Source organism: Lepisma saccharinum, chromosome 2, assembly GCF_977018435.1.
Source record: "Lepisma saccharinum chromosome 2, izLepSacc3.1, whole genome shotgun sequence".
Classification (NCBI taxonomy): domain Eukaryota; kingdom Metazoa; phylum Arthropoda; class Insecta; order Zygentoma; family Lepismatidae; genus Lepisma; species Lepisma saccharinum.
In genome coordinates, this window is record NC_139230.1 from 182,062,073 (window position 1) to 182,083,918 (window position 21,846).

General features: G+C 39.4%; 1 protein-coding gene across 4 annotated transcripts in view; it reads right to left on the reverse strand.

Moving 5' to 3' along the window:
- The window catches only part of LOC145984219 (post-GPI attachment to proteins factor 6), a 530,070-nt gene that overhangs the window by 393,828 nt on the left and 114,396 nt on the right, over window positions 1–21,846 (reverse strand). For all 4 annotated transcript variants that reach the window (XR_014441287.1, XR_014441288.1, XM_083117778.1 and 1 more), the window contains exon 2: window positions 18,595–18,760. Coding sequence is in view for 2 of the 4 variants with exons in the window: in XM_083117778.1 (XP_082973904.1) it covers window positions 18,595–18,760 (166 nt within the window). In the remaining 2 variants the exon portion in view is untranslated. The remainder of the gene's footprint in view (window positions 1–18,594; window positions 18,761–21,846) is intronic.

The window sequence follows — 21,846 nt, forward strand, 5'->3', positions numbered from 1 at the left end:
TAATATGTTTCTTTATCATTTTTTTCTAATCACGTTTCACAACGTGGATCTATTATAGCAGAATTTTCCATCGCTAATTGCAGGGATGCCTGGATAGAACCGATAAGATGTCCTTTTACCACTTCAACAGAGACTAATGTAGCATGAAGCGCGCGGATATACCATAAATCTGCATGGAGACGCTTTCACACCATCTTGATATACTCAGCAACGGCAATGAAGAAAACTCAGGGACGTATCTAGGTTGATCAGTTTGGAGGGGCCCAAACGTAAGATTTTTTTCTATCAAACTATTATAAATTAACAAACTATTTATACACCATATAGGCCTATACTATATAGGTATGTGTATATATATACAGGGTGCTCGGAAATTCCCCTTACAAACTCCTAGGGCTATTAGAGGGGACTGAGTAGACAATATTTGGAATAGGAACCCATGGCTGGAAACGTACCGTTTTCCTTCTACAACCATGACAATCTGTCGGATGTGCCTTTGTTGGTATGCAACCGGGAAGGCAGTACATGACGTCAGAAGATCACCTGATGGCACGTGACGTCTTCCCTGCGGCGGTATCCTGCCTGGAGCCCCATTCACGTGCCTGTGCGTCTCCGATGAACATGGTTGAGTACACTTTTGCAGAATACACGGAATGATCCTTGTGTATACGCAGTCGGCTGTATCAAGAGCGTCATCCACAACGTGCGACTCCATCGCATACTCTTTTTGCCAGCATTACGCAACGGCCCCGAGAACGAGGTACCTTCACCGCCGACAGGAAGGACTGTGGTGCTCCGAAGAGACGCCGCACGCCCGAATTGGAAGAGGCTGTAATGCACAGGCACGTGAATTGGGCACCAGGCAGGATACCGCGGCAGGGTAGACGTCACGTACCATCAGGTGATCTTCAGACGGCATGTACTGCCTACCCGGTTGCATAACAACACCTGCACATCAGACACATTGTCATGGCTGTAGCACGGAAACGGTACGTTTCCGGACGTGGGTTCCTATTCCAAATATTGTCTACTCAGTCCCCTCTATTAGCCCTAGGAGTTTGTAAGGGGAATTTCCGAGCACCCTGTGTGTGTGTATATATATGTATATATATATGTATATATATATATATATATATATATACACACACACACACACACACATACATATACACACATACACATACATACATACAGTGGCGTAGCAACAGATCGCAAGGCCCCCATCAGTTCTTTAAATTTGAAATCTCAATGTAAATCGATAGTAAATGTTCATGGATACGTCAGCAATTTATCATCTATAAATAATAATTAATAATAAATTGCTGACGAAAATTATAATGAATAATTTCACTCTCCCGGAAAGTGTATTTGAGGAAGATGAAACCTGAAGCTGTAGGACATGCCCGTACTCAACGGAAGCGTCATGGGGGCATGACCCCCCCCCCTCTCCAACAATGAAATATTATAATGTGGAGATATAAAAACGTACGAAAATAACATTGACGATTTTTCAGATTGTGCAAGAATTTCGATTTCGTCCTTGCATATAGGAATGGGTTGTCTGAAGAGAGAGTCAGGCTCCAGAAGTTTGCAGTCTGCAACATTGAGTAATTTTTGTTTTATAATCATTGATGCAAGGCTAAAATACATCCCCATTTAGTCGGGACAGTCCATTCATGTTACGCCCATGATCTTGACGTATTCATTCAAATTATAACGTTTAACTAGAATTTATAACCAGAGAAAAGCAGACTATTTAAATTTTATTACGCACAAAAATTAGCCATTTCCAAATTTTTTCTCACTTCCATTTAGGCTATTAGACCTATGTTTTTCGTATCAACCGTTTGGGACGCAAGGGCTCTTTAGGCTCGAGGCCTCGCGCGGTCGGCCACTTCGCCCATCCCTTGCTACGCCACTTTGTGTGTATATATATACACATAGTCTTGGAAAGAAAAGGAACAAAGGCCTCCTCGGTGGCGCATGGTAGCATCGTCGCCTTGTAATCAAGGAGTTCCGGGTTTGATACCCGGTGGATGCTCATAGTGGTTCGGATCCCACTTTACACTGTAGAACCAGTCCCGATTAGGCATCTCATGTATACAGTTCATACCGGAATCGAATCCGGTATCTCTTAGTTCAAGGCGAACGCGTTAAGCACTATTTTATAGGGCGGGCCCGAGTCTTCTATGGCATCTGATTGTTCACTTGGGAAATGATGACGATAAGAAATTATATGCACACGTCTAATTTCTTAAAATTAATCTTATTTGTGTGTGGAAAACTGAATATATGATGGCACTGGGTAAAACAAAGTTCCCACATGCTCAAATGATTACGCTCTCGTCTTTTGTTCGGCAGGTTCAACAACACGTCCGGGTTCGATTTTCGATGGAGGTACATAGTTGTTCGGATCTCACTTTAAACTGTAGGTCCAGTCCCGATTAGCCTTACTGTGCATAAAGTGGACTTAAAACACCAGTTCAATTAATCAATCAATATAAAGGTTCAATGTTCGATCCCTGGTGATCAGGGCGGTAGACAGAATTTGCTTTCGGAAGGGGCTTATCATTTATCGAAAAGGTTCGGGGGAGGAGTAAATGCGCTGAAGATCAATTTCTATATGGTATATTGCAACTTACCATATACAAGATGTTTAATCCTGTTAATGAAGTAAATTTAATTACTACTACACATTATTAAAATCAAATATTTGTAGGATTTCGGGAAAGGACTGCAGTCCCCGGGCCCCTTCCCTTTGTATGTGCCTGCTTGTATTTGTTCCACAATTTCTATGCTGTCTCAACATCGTGAGGACAATTTGGGAAGTACTTGAAAGTGATATCGAAGCAAATTCTGCTCTTGAAACTATATGGGACTCGATGTGATGACGACGCGCAACCGAATGAAAGAACTCTTCGCAGGCCTTGTCCCTCAATATTAATTTTACTGACTAATTGTAAGTTTTTCTCGGCCTCCCCGATGACGCAGTGGTAGCATCGGCGCCTTGCAATCAAGGGGTCCCGGGTTCGATACCCGGTGGAGGCACATAGTGGTTCGGATCCCCGATTAGCCTTACTGTGCATACAGTGGACTTAAAAAAAGAAATCGATAATTGGAAGGTTTTGGAAGAACTAAACATAGCTTTTTATGCATCGTACAACTTTGCTTCATTTCACCCTACTTTTACAGTTTTTCTTCCCAAGAATTACACTGAGTACAACATGCTACGAAACCAGAGGTCCAAGGTCCGGACTTTGGACAGGTATGGTTGTATTATGTCTGTCCCATCGCCATTCCTTCGGCTCATCATTCATCCTCATCGTCGCACTTAACCCAAGAGGTAGAAAGGCGGCGTAATATAGAAATATATAAATGATTGATTTGGTTTATTTTACTTCGCTTTTCGGGCATTTTTTGGCTAATCGTGAAGGTGAAGATGACAATAATTAATAAGAAATTGATGAGAGAACCATCATAAAGAACACAAACGCTCAGTCCGGGATTCAAACCCAGTACCCTGGCATAGTAATGCACCTTGTTAACCACTGCACAACAAATAGAAACAGAAAATGATTGATAAGTTATTTGCTTCTCCATAACTCATGATTATATTATATAACTATTATTCGCTGTATGACTAGGAATTAATTATATTTGTATGTCTAGTCAACCTTGCCACCCAAGCACCATCAGCTTCTGCATTTGCAGGTGGAGGCTAAATGAAGAAAAATCACAGAAAGTCAGAAAGATAAACAGATTTTGTAACATAATACTTATAGAGCATTCAGACGGCTGTAAAAACAATTGCTACATACATAGTTTCCTTCCTTAATTGAAACTTGGTGTATTCTTCATTATACATGAGATCAACTACCCTGGGAATCGAACCCAGGATCTTGTGTGGTAGTCAGACTCTTTTAGAATGCCAATATGTTGGATATTTGGTCGATCAGTCGATCCTGATCCATTGTTTCCAGAGGAAGACAATCTGGCAGCTTCTCATTCGACAATTTACTCGCGATGAGGAAATCGAGATCACAAACACTTCGTGATGCTATATTCTCGCGTTTACAGAAGTTTACCACCGCTCGGACCACAAATCCTACTTCAAACTATCTGACAGATAAATTTTCCACCAAACCAACAGATGAACCGACCGCTTCGATGTTTCTTCGAATTTTCAGAAAGTGGCCTTTCCCCTCCTTTGCAGGGCAGGTCATTAGCAGGAGGCTTGAGTGCATGTGAGAAGAACCGCTATGTCATTCATTCTCGCGCCGATAAAGGGACAAGCAATATAATTCTGTTTTTGGAATTTGAAACGCATGGGGATATCTTTTCTGAACCATAAAATAATTAACCCAGAAAGTTCTAGCCACCTGTAGCTAAATCTTCCTGTTTGTGTCGTTCTTTCGGCGCCCATGGTGCCAGTGCAGGGCCAGATGAAGAGAAAGTTTTTTTTTTTGGGGGGGGGGGTCCTAGATCTGGTGTGCAGCAGGGAGGAAAAGTGCATTTTCAATAGGTCTCAGACTTTCCTGACCGGGACGGACCATAAAACCATTAACTGCATCCTCTGCCAATACATCTGTTTGTGTTCAACAAGCAAGAAAGAGGGAAATAAGAAAGAAATGCCTTGCTTGGATTCGTGCTACTGGAAATTGAAGAAGTGTTTCAAACTGTAAATAAAATTTACTAAATAATTATTTTGCAATATTTGTCATCAAAGAAAAATTTCCAGCAAATACAGAACAGTTTCCCGGGGCCACGTGGGCGTTTGCCGGGGCCAGTGCCCCCGCGTGTCCCCCCCCCAAAGACGTCCCAGAGAAAACTTAAAATATTCAAATTCCGGGTTGCTTGTGGACAAAAACTGACTCGCGAACTGATACCTTATGTATTCATTTTTGAATAGAAATCATCAATAAGGGCTAAAATATTAATGAAGTATTCTTTCTATCTTGGAGCGATGGAGAATGCTTATTCTGTTTAATGTCCACCATATTGCAAAAATAATAGCGATTCATTCAGAAAAAGGTTCCTGGACCGTATTTAAATTCATCCGGAAAAAAGGTTCCTGGACCGAATTGAAATACTTTACAGATAAAAAGGTTCTTTACGGTCCAGAACCCATTTACGCTTGCTGATTTTCTCTCCTGGACCGGAATTCAATTTATTTAAAATTCCTGGACCTTTAACAAGCCTGCTTTTGTGCCTAAAGAACGTGGAAAAAAGGTCACATTAAAAGAGCCGATTATTTCTTTCTTCGTTATATTAAAAATATAAATTCATTTCTGTATTAGTCATAGCACAAAAACTATCAAGTTTTTAAAGCATTAAGAAATAATAAACTAATATAAAATTACATTACTACATTCTCTTTTCTCTCTCCCTCTCTTTTCTCTTTCTCTCTCGCTCTTTCTTTTTTCCTATTCTTTCCTTTTTATCTCTCACTTTACCGTATCTCTTTTTCTCTTTTACTCTCTCGAATTAGAGCATCTTCGGGTATTTGTACATCATATTCAATTATTTATCCTTTTCTTCGCGGGTAACCCAGAGCCAGAAAGTGACATAAAAATAAATAAAAGCAGTAACGCTCCAGAAGAAAGTGGAGAAAATAAACCTTGGAAACCACGTGCGTCGTTAATACTCTCGCCAACACACTGTAGTTTGTGGTTCAGATAGTTTACACGATTCCTGCAAAAGTGCATCAGAGTGGACACGATTAAGGTTGTAACTCTCCCTGCGGTATTTAGATTGAAGTGCGCCATATAAGCAGAACATTAAGACACTTCAGCTGAGAATATCACCTTGGTGGAAAGCCTTCCGAAGTTTTGTGTGTTGCTGCATCGGACTGGAATTGAACTGGGAGGTCTTGATTACTGCTATTGTAACTCGCTAACTCTTCTGAAAATGATACCAACGTTGTGTAAATTCCCTGCGGAAAGCCTTAGAGAAATGGACTGCAATTTACAATCCTGTTTAGGCAAATGAGTCAAGCCAATTTTATGGTCTCCCCGATGACGCAGTGGTAGTGTCGTTGCCTTCTAATCAAGGGGTCCCGGGTTCGATACCCAGTGAAGGCTCATAGTAGTTCGGATCCTACTTTAAACTGTAGGTCCAGTCCCGATTAGCCTTACTGTGCATAAAGTTGACTTAAAACACCAACTAAACCAAGTTTAGTGCTCGTATGTTCCGACACGTTATTACCTTTTCCGGCATAATTTTTAGAGTATTAGGGTGATGAAAATAGAGGATACAAGCAGTAATATGAACAAATAAACCAGCTTTCTAATCTCAGACACACAGTTTCGTGAACGTTACGGTGACCCCCCTACCATATACTTCGGATATGTTAAAAACGAAAGTGATTTATTGTGTGTAGTATTATGCAAAATATTATTTTAAACTCATTCATGAATAATATATTTAATAAAATTACCCAACTTCTGTATGTTGGGACAGCCAAGATGAACACCTTAATATTTCACACTAAATTTGTGTCTCACTTCTTCTGATAGAATAGCTCATAATAAATTTTGCATTCAGTGATCACCTACATTCCACACGTTCCAATAAACACTGTAAACTAGGCCATAAAGATCCATAAAATATTTCCCCTTTAGTTCCCACCTTCGTTTTCTCTTTTCTCAACCCACAGTTTATCGAAAGAATATCTTGGAAATCTAATAATGCTAGAGGGGATATTCATTCATTCATGTGTGGTAAAAATGCAAAAATATTCACTTAAACACACTAAAATTGCGAAAAATGTCGGATGTGTGTGTGTAAGGCATATATTAGAAAAAAAATTGCCTTAAATATTTTTGCAACTAAACCAGGCAATCCTGAAATATTACAAAATTCGAAGATGATCATTGTTTATATTTTCGTCATTTTACTTCGATTTCTGCCTCTGCCTAATCGCGAAGATTAGTGATGATTAGATTAAATTTGACGAGAGGACGCTAGGACAAGAATGTGAAACCTTAGCTAACTTGATTATGAATGGACCAGTCAAGGCGCCCGACCGCAGAGGTGGTATTGACCGTTTGCATACAATTGTAATGTCTAAGTGAGAGTGCTGTATTTTGTTATAGTCTGAAAATTAATTCTTGGGGGTTCAAATTTGGTTTGCGTATTCATGATATAAGTCCCGCACTGTGGCCATGTGGTCTAAGGCGTCTGGCTTTGGGCACGGGCTACGGAACGCGCGCTGGTTCGATTCTCCTGGGGGAAGCGTAACAACATTTCTCCTGAGATTTCGGCCTGTGCATGGGTCCGGGGAGGAAATTGGGGAGCTACGAACGAGTAGTGTAACCCGATCACCGAAACCTACCACAACGACAGGGGGTTCGTCGTGCTGTCCACTCGTCACCCCGTAACTGGATGGATGATCGGCCACCTGTGCTGAGGCATGTGGACGTGAGGCCGGCAGTCTGTTAAATAGTATCTGGCTCTCACGGGCTGTTGCGCCACGGGAATATTTATTCATATACACTTATTTGATTGATTGATTGATTGAATTGGTATTTTAAGTCAACTTTATGCACAGTAAGGCTAATCGGGACTGGACTTACAGTTTAAAGTGGGATCCGAACCACTATGTGCCTCCATCGGGTATCGAACTTGGGACCCCTTGATTACAAGGCAACGACGCTACCACTGCTCCATCGGGGAGGCCCTATACACTTATTTGAATCTGAAAGTGGAGTAAATATTGATCTTTACTGTCATGGACATCATGATGAATCAATAAACCTCACAAGGTCTATCGACTACACAAGTAAGCTAGAAAAACTGTACGCAGTGTCAATGTGGGGTGCATGGAAACAAAAAATCACAGCGAATCGCCACTGCAAAAAATAATAATAATAATAATAATAATAATAATAATAATTACACAGAAGAAAAAGTTAATTTGGTAAACCAAAAAATAGTTACTTGTAGCCAAATGATTGTTTAAATAGGCAGCAAACAAATGATTGTTCACGAGAACGACATTCTTTTAGTAACCATGCACATTTGCTTCGAGTTACCAAAAATTTAGTCAAAATTATCGAATTCAGTAAAGACTACCAGCCGACCTCCGTGGCAGTGGTTATCACAGCGCGCTACGACGCCACGGTTCGAATCCCGGCATGGGCATGGGTGTTTTGTGTGAGTGTCCCTTCGTCAATTTCATCATATCGTCACTCATTCTCAACTTCTCAATTAGCCAAAAGTAGCAGAAAAGCGAAGTAAAATGAACCAAAATCAATCAATAACGGCTACCCATTTTTATTACGATTACAAAAAATGTTAACCAAATTCAAACAAATCCATTCTTTCTGTTGAATTCCCTTCCTCTCCCCCGAAATGAAATTATAAATACAACACTGAAGATACTAATCTATCAATCTCTTTTCAGTAAGGTAAAATAAGTTAAAAACCTTCTTTGCTTATTGTTGCACTCTGCTATGAAGACAGAGAGGCAGCTGGTGCAGGGCTGCACACGTTCTTGAGCTCGGCCACTGTTCCCTTCGCCTTTACCTTGCTTTGGAGGAAATTATATCTTGTTCATCGTGACAGAGAACCAGAAAACAGGTCATAGATTCTTTACGATGGTCGAAAATAGAAAATGCCAAAGAGGTCTGATGTTCCGAGTACCGGAGTAAACTCGTGGATTTGCGATACGCGACTTCATAGTTGGCGGAGAAATGGGTTCCCAAATAGGTCATGTTGCGCACCAAATTTCATATCTAAACGTACTATAACCCTTTATAACCTGAATTTTTGTTATGGAACAAAATGGCAGTTTGAAACGTTTATTTGTATGGCAGGATTGACAACAATTTTTTTGACATTGTAATAATAATTACTAATTACAATTAATGGGACCTGAAAGTCCCGACAGGCTATAACGTTTTGTGTATAAACAGAGAAATGATGTATATCATATGATGCTTAGTTATGAAATATATACTACCTTCAACACTTGCATGCAAAATATCTACACCCTACCTGTTACACATTTTAGAATATATTCCTCTGAAGACAAAATATATATAAATTAAAAAACAAATGAGCAAAGAGTAAATCAAAAGAGTCATCTCTCTTGACCTCCCAACAATGGCGTGCCCTGGATTTTGGTAACGGGGTAAGTTATATATACTTTATATTATTTTATTTATTTATTACCCCCGCCAACACCCGCTTGGGCACGCCACTACCTTATATTCATAGCTATTATGTTCAAGTGGTGTCTCTACATCAGAGATATTATCTGCCAGTCACGCACCAATATCCTCATCAATATCGATATTTGTGCCATAGCCCTAAAAAACCAAAAAAGAGCTGTCTAGAACAATGGAGTGTGCAAGGAGGGGCTTGGTGGAGGTCATATCCCCCATTTGGCCCAGTATCCGTAAAAAAAAATAACGTCAAAATTAGGAAAAATGGCAAAATAAGGGCTGACTGCTAAGAAAAAGTGTATATACCACCAGTTTTGAAAATCTTGAACACGCCACTAGTTTAGAAGTACGGAAAATATATTAATATTTTTTCGAGCAAAGTAGACACCAGAAACCTGTCGGGACTGCACAGTCCGAAGTGACGATTTACTCATAAAACAACTTTCTGATCATATTTGGCCAAAAGCCCAAACGCCCGACCCTGTGGCCGAGTGGTGTCGACCTCTGTGGCGAAGTGGTTAGCAGAGCGCGCTACAACGCCAGGGGTTCCGGGTTCGAGTCCCGGGTAAGGCATGGGTATTTGTGTTTGTCCAGATGATAAGAAAATGAGAAAATGTAAGAATTGAAAAGTGTAAAATTGAGAAAATGTGTGAATGGTGGGGGATACCTCCGTGTAGGGGGTGTTCCCTTTTTTTAAAAAAAAAAAAGTGGTTAGCACATCGCGCTGCGACGCCAAGGGTCCCGGGTTCGAATCCCGGTCGGGCTTGGTTGTTTGTGAATGTCCATTCATCAATTTCATCATTTCATCACTCATCCCCATCTTCGCAAATTAGCCAAGAGGCACAAAACGCGAAGTAAAATAAACTAAATCAATAAATAAATAAATAAATTGGCCAAAATTATTTTATAACCGTATTTATGAGAGCTAAGAATAAGTTTTAAAAAATTCTGTGGTACTTACAGTTATTCTACAAGTGTAATATCTAATTTTCATAAATCTAAGACCACTGCACTTTTATAAGGTAAGGTTACTACTGACACTTAGGTCTAAGAAGTTGCTTACTGCTCCCTTGCATATACGTACGTACTTCCAGCGGCGCCTGCCGTTTGCTGCGAGTAGAAAACGCTACATAGACGGGGACACAAATCCCACAGAGACAGAAACCAAATGTGTTATGTGACAAGCGTTTGTAGGATGTGGGACTTTAAAATGTCCCGTCAGTCGATAAAGGGTTAAGCAGTTTCTTTATTTTATTATATTCCAATTCTGTTATTTTACGTCGCCTTTCTACCTCTGTGATTTATCGCGACCATGGGGATGAGGGATGAACTGTAGCCATAATGATGGAACAAACAATGCTTTAACCAGTGTTTGAACGGGGTCTCTGGCGTTGCAGTGTGTTACGGTGACCACTCCGCCACGGAGGACAGCCAGTATATGAACCACAATAGAAAAAGTATACTTTGTATATACGAGGGTTAAGTCATAAGTCATGGCAACTATTTTTTTTTCTCGCAAACAGGGGACAAGACGAAAAATCTAAGATGTATGTTTGAAAGTGTAGAAATGTATCTTCTAATGAAGCCACCAGATGAAGTCTGGATGCAGGAGACTGTCGTAGGGAAGAGGCAGAACACAGGATATTGGACAAGAGTGTTTTATTATGAGGCAGATCGGCAGTTGACACACTGCCCCGTTTGAAGGCCTCCACCCACCTCGCCACTGTTCAATAGGGCTTGGGGTCCCGGGTTCTATACCCGGTGGAGGCACAGTGGTTCGGATCCCACTTTAAACTGTAGGTCCAGTCCCGATTAGCCTTACCGTGCATAACGTGGACTTAAAACACCAAATCAACAATGATAGGGCATGACATGTACACCCAGAGCTTCCCGTAGCTTTGTATGGCATTCCCGTGCATTTCTGCCGCGGAGAACTGCTATTTTAACGTACGAACGTTGCTCCTGCTTCACGACCTCCATTTTCGAACGCTGTCACTCACCGACTGAACTTGGGTGCATGCTTACTACCCCACCGTTGTTCACATACACCATCTGGTGGCTTCTTTCGACAGTACATTCCATGCACTTTCAAATGTAGATCTTAGATTTTTCGTATTTTCCCCTGTTCGCGAGATGACTTATGACTTAACCCACGTATATTTTTTTTATTTTGCGCAGTTTTCCTGCCAGTTTTAGATCATGGTGACGATGAGAATTAACTATTATTGGATGAAATTCATCAATGGACACTCACAAAGTAACACGCATCGCCAGGTCAGAACTTCAACCTGGATACCAGCAAGGCAGCTAAAACAGTCATAACGGAATGTCCAAGCCTTGGCCGAGACTCTAACTCAGAACGTTATTTATCGGCATTGAGAGAATAGCAACAGACCAATTTCAAACAAAGATGTCTTTTCTTAACTTGAGTGATAAGTTTTATAAATTTTTTCCTATCCAGATTGTCATCTACAACCAAAGCAAGGGCTCCCTGATGGAGTAATGATAACGCTGTCGCCTTGTAATTAAGGGAAATTTCAGACCGAAGCGACAAGTGACACGCGACACGTGTCGCTTGAAAATTTCAGCAATCGAACACAGGCTTATGCAGCCTGTCATGCCGCTACGGTGTGAAACGTTGCTGTTGATCGACTTGTTTCTAAGCGACATATGCCGCTTCGGTCTGGTCTCCCGAAGGGATCCCGGGTTCAACTCCCGGTGGAGGCACGTTAGAACAGTGGTTCAAATCCGAATTCAAACTCTAAGATCCAGTCCCGATAAGCCTATCTGAGCATAATGCGGACTTCAGCAAATAACTGATGGAAGAGTGAAGCAGCAATTAACAGGTCTTGCTGCCAACCTTTCAAACAAACCCAAAATATGGTCATCTGTCAAACATTCGTTTACAAATTGAAAATTGACAACAGTTGTGGGTGAAAATCAAGTAATGCGATCAAACCGCATATTGTAACGGGGAAGGGGGGAGATTAGCGTGGTGAAAGTAAAAAAAATCAAATTTAACGACGGAACAACGTCAAACGAAAACTCCGTTAAATTGCCCCCACCTCCACAAAGGAAGCAGCAGATATTAAACTGATTGCAGCTAGGAAAAAAACTTACCGAAAAAAAAAAAAAAACGAAACAAGCTTCGTACCGTGAACGTAATAACGATGTTATTTAATTAAGCCTTGTTTTTCACGTCATTTTCACAGTGCCGTGTGCTGAAATTAAAGCGCGAAATGAGGATACAATTTTCCCACTTGCAATATTTCGAATGCAGACCATAAAAATGGGGGAAAAGCGAGCGTATGCTTTGCCAAGAGCGTTTATATTAGACACAATAGAACAAGTAATTTGTTATTTATTTCTGAGGTTTTTTTAGCAGGTGTGTGTCCCAGGTGCTCAAAGGATATTAACCAGCAGTTGTGAAAAAGTGCCCGTAGGGTCGCATCAACTATTGCTATCTCTTGAACTGTTGGTACTACGAAGAAAAACACTTCATTTACTGAAAGACCTGACAAATTATAAGATCAATCTAACTGTGAGCGCAAAATAATTGATAGTCACGTCAAGGGCGTATCCACAAATTAAATTTGTAGGGATGTTTATTTCTATTTTTCTTACAATTCTTCTAATCATATGAATGTCAGTGTTAACTCTGCATAGATTCCACACACATGTTCACACACGCGAACACAAATGCTCTTAATTTAGATTCTTGAAGTTAAAATGAGGGCTGTAATCACAGAATCCCGTCCTCGCATGAGTCAGAGTCCTACCGAAATCTCAAAAATCTACAAATGTCAGAAATTACTGGAGGTAGAAATATGAAATCTGATGGTCTGAAACTGATCGAGATGGAAAGAAGTGTATGGATAATGGAATGTATTTTCTAGATACTAGTTCTCCACTGGCCTTTTGGTCTGCTCGCGCAAATTAATACAAATAAACAAGTAAAGTTGAAGTACTGATTCAAACGCCACTTTACTTTAAAGAAAGTTCCGAAAGATCAGTTCCCTCTGTTACAGGAGTAAACAGCCATCCATCACGTCCGCGTGGGACCCAGTATATCCTCCCCTCAAACCTTTCCCACCAATAGCGTCCGTTTCAGAAACTGACAGCTCGTTTAGTCCACGTGTTGCCAATTCAGTATCTTTAGAGATTCCTTAACGTGAGGCTACGGTTGCGCTATCTTTGCTAGGTTGTGTTATTGCGTTGTGCTATTTTTTATACAATGTGGAGACTTTGGGAGTATAATGTCGCAGTGAATGAATGGATGGATGTCTATAAACACTGCAGGTAAAAGTGACACCAGAGCTTTTGAGAGAAACAGGTGATGGCTCGAAACCAGATACGCGTCCGATCGGTTTCCTCTCGAGCTGTGTCAAACTGGCGTTCGAATAAAGACTTCAACTATACAACAAGTAAAAATTATGAGAAAATGAGTACGCTTTGCTTCAATGTTTAAAATTCGAAAAACCGTTCGCTGCCAGACACGGTACTTTGCATCCGGTGGAAGCATTTCCACCTGCTCCTCTTCCATTCCAAGCTCACTTCCTCGACAATGACTTTTTTCAGCTCGGCTTGCAAGTTCCAAATGAATGCAACAATCTACCCAAAACACTGAAGTTTTCGCGTGCAATTATAAATGCCGAATTGCAATAAAGGGTGGATGTTCTAAATTTAGAATACAACTATGTCTAGCTTCCTTGGTTGGTTGGTCGATTTGGTGTTTTTAAGTCCACTTAATGCTCAATAAGGCTAATCGGGACTGGACCTACAGTTTAAAGTGGGATCCGAACCACTATGTGCCTCTACCGGGGATCGAACCCGGGAATCCTTGATTACAAGGCGACGACGCTATCACTGCGACATCGGGGAGGGCCTATCTAGTTTCCTTGCCTCCAGCTTTACGCCCACTGAGACCCGGCAACAGAACTTCTGTTGTCTGCTTCTGTTGAAATCAAAATGTGTAATGCCCATTGCAGGGATACGTGCGGAACCGAAGCGGAAATTTCCGTGCCAGAGGTCTGCAGGATATCTTAAAGGTTATCGTCCACTGAAGCTTAACGCCCACTGAGACGCTGAGAAACGCGGCAACAGAACGAAACAGACGCGTTTCCGGCGTGTCAGTCGGCGATAACCTTTAAGATATGGCACGGAAATTCCCGCTTCTCTGCAGTGGGCGTTATACCATTTGATTTCAATAGAAGTAGACAACAGAAGTTCTGTTGCTTTCTGTTGCCGCGTTTCAGAAAGCGTCAAGCTTTAGGCGATTCCAATAAAATCCTTTCACCTTAGAATCTAGCGTAGAAATATAGTTGCCAAATTTAGCTCTTCTTCTACGTTACAAATTTTTAAGTTAACAATTTAAGTGTCATAAAGTAACTGTAAAAGCAGCTATTGGTAAAGTTTGCTTCTACTGCACAACATTAACTCCGTTACAATTACAGCTACTTGTTTTTAAATGTAGCCAATTAAAGTTAATATTCCTCATGAAAAGTAATTAACTTGGAACTGCGTTACCAGTAACTATACCGCGTTTGTTAGAACCTGTCCCGTTTCCCGCGCTAGCGATCGCTCGACAGTTTCGGTGCCAATGAGAAACGAGAAAAATGTCGTCTGCTGGGCAGCAAGAAGCTAATGGAAGTCAGAAGAGAGGAGCTTACGTAGACGCTGTTGCAACGTTGCGTATTTTAATTTGCTGCCTAACTTTGGCTTTCTCCAGAACGGAGTTCACGCGGTCCGCAGCAGCAACGCCGCCTGGTTTATGTCAGAAAAGCCAACGATCAGCTAGCGCGGGAAGCGAGACAAGTTGTAACAAACGGGTTATAGTTACTTCCAAACACTGTCTCCGAAAACTTGCTGTCTCTCCAACAGGTAAAGAAATGCGTAACATCCAGATATAACGTGTGAACTGCGTAAACTAATTTTAAAGCTTCAGGCAAGACACGCTGTGCTAGTTTGAGCTCATGCACAAAAAAATGTTCCGCAACACTTTCGCATTGATTGTATTGAATAAAGTCTCCAAGCACATGGTAGCCCCTTTACTAAGAAAAGCGAGAATTAACTGACATTCTTGAGTTCCTGGTGCAAAGCAGGGAACGTCAGAAGGGTTAATTTTCTCGTTATTTACGTCAAACATCGAGAATAAATAACCTTAAAATCGATAGGCAGCGGCAAAGCTTGCTCTCGAAGTGAAATTGAGTTGCTATATTTTATCGCAACTAATTCGTGTCGATATTGCATGATCTGCTTTTAAACAGAACATGAATATGACAATGAATTCTAAAAATTAATGGAAAGATTTTGGAAAAGTTCAACTACATTTTCTGCACAGATAGTCTAGTCAAGACTGGATTTGCAGTACAAAGCAATAGGATCAAATTAAACAACAATATTACGTTCACTACTACGCTATCGGAGACACTTGCTGTGACAACGAATTATAGTTATGATAAATTTCTATTTCTCCAGAGTATTTTGGCTATTTTACGCCCCTTTTCTACCTCTTGGGTAATCGCAGTGATGAGGTTGAATGATGAATTGATAGAACGCGTATGAAAACTCGAAAAATCGCGCGTAAAATCATAAAATTCACGATTAAAAATGGCGGACAAAGATATGATTTTTTAAAAAATCTCGTTTATAAAAGTGTGTAAATAAATATGCATGAAAAAATTCAAATGTAATGTCGTGGCCAAAAATGGGCAAGGAGGAGGACCCCCAACCCGACACAGAATAAAGTGCAGTTTTGAACAAGAAAAATACATGGAATATGTAAATTTGTACTATATTTATAAACTCATCTTCGATATGCTTATGTGCCTCCCCGATGGCGCAGTGGTAGCGTCGTCACCTTGTAATCAAGGAGTCCTGGGTTCGATACCAGGTGGAGGAACATAGTGGTTTGGATCCCACTTTAAACTGTAGGTTCAGTCCCTATTAGCCTAACTGTGCAAAAAGTGGACTTAAAACTCAATCAATCGATATGCTCATATTCGGGTCCTCAAGGCAGAGGTGTATTTATTTTCAAGAAGGTTTTGTCATTCTGGGTTAACTTTTATTTTCATGGCCGCTTATAAGCAATGTAAATCGAATTCGCATTTGAGAAAGGACACGTTTGTCCCGCTTTTTTGTGTTTACCTGCGTTGATATGCTTCACAACAAAATCGGGACGATACCATATCGCAGGACAATTACAATGCTTGCACATGAGAATTTGACCAATGCTATACAAGCCATCGTTATTGAACTTGCGTGCGGGATATTATGCGCTTCCGTTTCAAAACTTCGGAGGCATGTTTCACAAACAATGACTGTAACTAGCAACGAAACCAGGAACATATTTCCAAAATAACAGAGGTAACCATGGCAACGGCAAAACAAAGCCACCTGTACATCAATGTAGTACTGTTATACATAACCTCAAAATATTTTGTTATTCGATCAGGTGTGTTTTACTGGAAAAACACCGAGGATTATTAGTCTGCTGGGTTTTCCCCTGAGCATGTCACAATTTTCTATTCACAAAATTCTATTCATATCCAGCCTTGTTGCAAATAACTTAATGATATAGAAAAGCTAGGCAAAGAAAACTAAAACTGCAAAATATTCAAATGAATTGGAAAGAATCGCATTTGAAAGAAAATTACAAGAATTCGTGGAAAATTCACGTTATATGGAAAATTTGTGCACAAACAAAAATTGGCGAAAATCTTAATTTCGTTTCACTTTAGCACATATATTTAGACATGTAATAGACAAATCGACTATTGAAAAATATAATTTCAACTTTTAGCAAAATTTTCCTGTGCGAATTTTTAAGGGCATCATGTTTGACTTTGTAATGGGTGATCAGGGCGTTACTGTCACTTTGTCAAGGAGACAGGCAGTTTCTTATTTTCAAGAATTTCTATCTTCATCTAGTGTGCTCAGTGTCCAAAGTAATACTTCAGCTTTCTTGAACATTTTCGCCATAAAATTGAATGTTCTGAGTTCGCTTCCAGTATAGTGCAACATATTTCAGTAGTTAAACAGCACGTTCAAACGTTGCAGTTATAAGAGTATAGATATTTCTTTCTTCTTTTGAAATGGCAGATATTGCGGCTCATTAGTCTTATAAAAATAAGGTGAAAATATGAAAATTTCGTATGTCAATAATATGAACTTTCAAATAGCAGTCTGAAAATATGTATTGAATGTGTATTAGTGAACAATACAATGATTTCAATTTGTCTTATTCGCGACCTCGCTACAACAAAAATACTGCTAAATCTGGATTGACTAGACTATTCCTTCATGCAAAGCTATATTGATAATAATGCACATTGTAAACATATCTGTTTATGACTCCCTCGTTGCTGCCAGCCTAGAGATTTCGAGGAAGTTGTGGAGGGGAGAATTAATGAGATTTCTCTCATATATGAATGATTTTTATCTGACCGCTGATTGCAACTTTACCCGAAAGGGAAATTACATAATATTATGAAATTTATTATTTGCAGATATCAACAGACGAGCTATATTGTGGAGCTTTTCCCCAACTGAAAAATTAATCACTAACTCGTTATATCGGTGGCTTGCCCAAGAGGAGATTTCTGGTTCAAATTTTTCAAAAAATATCCGCTGGATGCATGAAAGGGTGGAAGAATATGCACGGGCAAGCTAAAAAAAATAACCACATAGTAATCATATGGTATTTCTGAGCACTCTCACGCTAATGTACTATTTACAGTTATGTAAAGCTACGTCAGGCCATCAGTATGAGCCGAAAATTTTCGTCAATTACACCTTACAAGTGGGAGTACAAGAGACTCGCGGAAACAAAAAGTTTTGCAATGTACCAAAACTTTTGATAATTGAAAGTCAGTATTTTTATGTAATTGTACGTGCTTCTTTTTTATTTCCGAGGATTGAAAATCTCAGAAAATTAATCTACTGTATGTAGATATTTTACATATTCAGTACATTGCATAGTGCACATATTCGCCAATATTCGCGCGCAATACCAAGTAATTTGTAAATTTTCTAGTAGTAATTATATTCTTTTGTAATTCAAAATTAGATCACACATATAGATCTATATTTTAATTTAACGAAATCATGGTATCACAAACTTGAAAATGTGTTACATAATACCTTTAAATTTATCGTCTTGAAGTTACTGCTATATTTTGTGTAATCATCTTGCATTATGGAGGCTTTCTAAGTTACAACTTAACTCTTGAAAACAATTTCGGAAATGTCTTAGAATTCCAGTGACACAGAGTTAGTGTTATCTTTTATACTTGATTACATGACGCATTTTTGGCACACATCTATTTTCTACCTTTGGGTTACAGAAAATTGTAAGCTTTAATTATAAAGCAATAGATTCGTAAAAATATTAATAAAATCCTTAACGAATTACATGATGTGTACTTACAGAGAAACATTGCGCGAATCACATTTTTGTAATTCTTTGGCAGTGAAGGCCCAAGAGGCGAGGCTTGTATGGTCGGGAACGTAGTAATGGAATATTTGCACATCCTTGTAGGCGCGGAATTCAAATAGCTGGCGAGGTTCAAGTTTTTGGATTTGCAATGTTCTTTCTGAAAGAAAAGAAACACAAATGTAAATTTACTTTTAATTATCAACTTACATGACTAAACAGAGCACAATTTATGATAATTTTGGAGGAATGTAAGTTCATGAATACATGCATGCATGGAAAAGTGGGACATGATCGGGTGATTAAAATTTACATTTCCGTTATTTGTATATATTATTTTCAAAATTAAATTATTTGAAATAATAGCAATGTATCACAGAAAGGTTTATTGCAAGAATACAATAGTTAAATATCCCAACGAATTACTTCTATAAATTGGTCTTAAAGTCAGTGGGTAAGAAAACAAATGTTAAGCATTCGATTGCTGAAGGAAAAACACTATCCTGAAGTACAAAAAGAGATCATCGTCTGCACATTAACTGAGAAGCCATACAACAGAGCTACCTAAAAGTGATCTGAACATATAAATCCTTGTCTGAACTATTCTTGGGATGTTACTGATGAATTCCTCTTTCTTTGTTATAGCTCTTTTGTGTTCTTACGGCGGGCGCTCTAGAAGCTGGCAGGGGAAGTGGCGAGCGGGGATTACGCAACAGACCAACCAGACAACAGCAGTGGCACCGAGACACACGACGCGGCCAGAAAAAGTACCAATTGAAACTCGTTCTACTGGCCGCTACGTTTCTTATCGTGCTGGATTGGTCGCTTCCCCACTTCCCCTGGCAGCTTCTAGAGTTCCCGCCGTAAGAACTGAAAGGAGCTTATAGTATATTGTCCATTTGTTAGTTTGCACATGAACTTTTATTTTTACTTGCTCACTTGTTTCCTTCTTAAGTCAGTATTTCAAGCATGCACTAATTAAATAGTTTTCTTTACATTTTATTTTACTTATAAAGTCTTGAAAATGGACTACATTTTTAACTAACCCACTCCCACACTAGCATTCTTAAACATGAAGGTTTATGGCCGCAGTAAAACCAGCCTAGGCAAGAGCAATTTTACAGAACAATATTATAGAAGTTAATCACTTTTCGTTGTATTTGTATGTAAGCGATGGTGAAGGTATATTTCAGTTGTTCGGATTCTTACTCTGAAATGAAGATTAGCATATGTGCATAAAAAGGTTCATACTTTGGCAATCATTTTGGCACGGTTAAATAATGGAGAAATCCTCTACGTTGGACAATAAAAAATACTACATTTGCATAGCAGGGAATATGAACAGTAGAAAGAAGAGGTGGAATGCGGGCAAGGTAAGCGATGAATAGACAATAATATACGAATATGAATTTGTCTCTTGCTTACATAACGTTGACATTCTGAAATGAGAAAAATGATGAAAGAAAATATTTGTTGTATAATACAGAAGACTTAATATTAACGAGATTTTAAAGCGAAGAAGTGAGTGTGTTCTGAAACCTCATCTGAAAGGATCATCTGCTGATACTGCTTCCAGATGAGGATGAAGTACGCGTTCAAAGTCCACATTTTGATGTCATGCAAATTCCAAACACAGAGATCGTCTGGTCATCTGCCGACAAACACAGAATCAAAGTAGGTTTCGAAATATGCGACCTAAATGGATAAGAATGAGTGCCACAAATCCCGCACCGTAGTTTGCTAACTGCTGTTCCCTCTCCCTTTGCGCGTCATAGTTCGTTCTTACTAAGCAGTGCAACTGAAAATCAATCTTAGCAGGTGGCAAGAAGAGTTGCTCTAACAAAGTTGAAACTTGACTCTGCAGATTTTGACTCAAGCGCAAAATTTCTACCAAACAGTCATGACATTTCTTTTTTCGCGATGTATTTTGCCCAAGATTTTGATTTGGTTTTTGTTATTTAGCGTCGCTTTTCTTCAACTTTTGGCTAATCGCGACGATGAGGATGAGTGAGTGACATGATGCAATTGATGAAGGGACACTCGCAAAGAACACCCACCACGGAGGTCGGAGGACCTTTAGAGTAAATAGGGCGCATGGAAAAGGAAAAATAAAGCTGAAAAATATTAAATATGATATGCTAAAGGTATCTCTTAGTTGGTGACTTGAGAGAAACAACCTTAGTATGATACAAGAGTAATTGTTTTCTGTTTTTAGTACGACTTTGAAACTTATGTCCAGAGACTTTGGAATGTGTTAGTTGTACACAAGATTTAACATGTGAACTCCTAAAAAAATTGATCGTAATAGTATTATAAAATTACAGTGACAGTCACACGCACACACACATTACATATTATATATATATATATATATATATATATATATATATATATATATATATATATATATATTCCTACGCCTGAGAAGTGTAAAAGTTTTACACAGCACACACGTCAAAAACGACAACTCTGAACTGACCTTTACTTTAAATTTTTTGCCTATGTGAATAGTTGAAAAATGCAAAAAACACTCAGTACACCAAGTTTAGACGCACAACAGAATTTGCGGCTTACTGAGTATTTGTGTTATTTAGCGTCGCATTTCTTTCACTTTTGGCTAATAGCAACGATGAAGCGTGATTAGAAGAAATTGATGAAAGGACACCCATGCCCAGGGTGGGACTCGAATCCGGAAACTTTGGAAAAAGTATGAATCCTACATAGTGTGCTTGCAAAAACGAACCAGACACCAATCGTTGTGCAACGTTCATCGTTGAGAAAAATGACCTACAATTCATCTTTACATAATGTTCCAAGTCAACGACATCTTGACACAGTGAAATTTGTATCCAACGGTTCTACGAATGTGTAGCAGCAAGCAATGCAACAAATACTTTGAACAGACTACAGAAACTGCTTCGACTTCCTGGCTTGTATAACTGGCTATTATATCAAACTTTAAATTAGACCAATAAAATGCACGAAAGACTGGCGTGTTAGAAGATATACAGCCAAGAGCACAACCTTTAATCAGTGTTCGAATTCCTCCTTCCCACAAAAAAAAATATCCCAGAAAGAAAATGTTTATCCCCCTGAAGGAAAATTGAATTGAAAGCATAGAGTTTCTTAACTATACAGCAAACACAATTGAAAAATCATTCTTGCCCATTAATGCTCCGAAAAGTACACAGTTCTGCAATTGACCAACCTCGCCGAGCAGATACAACAGCTTACGTTTTCGTGGCA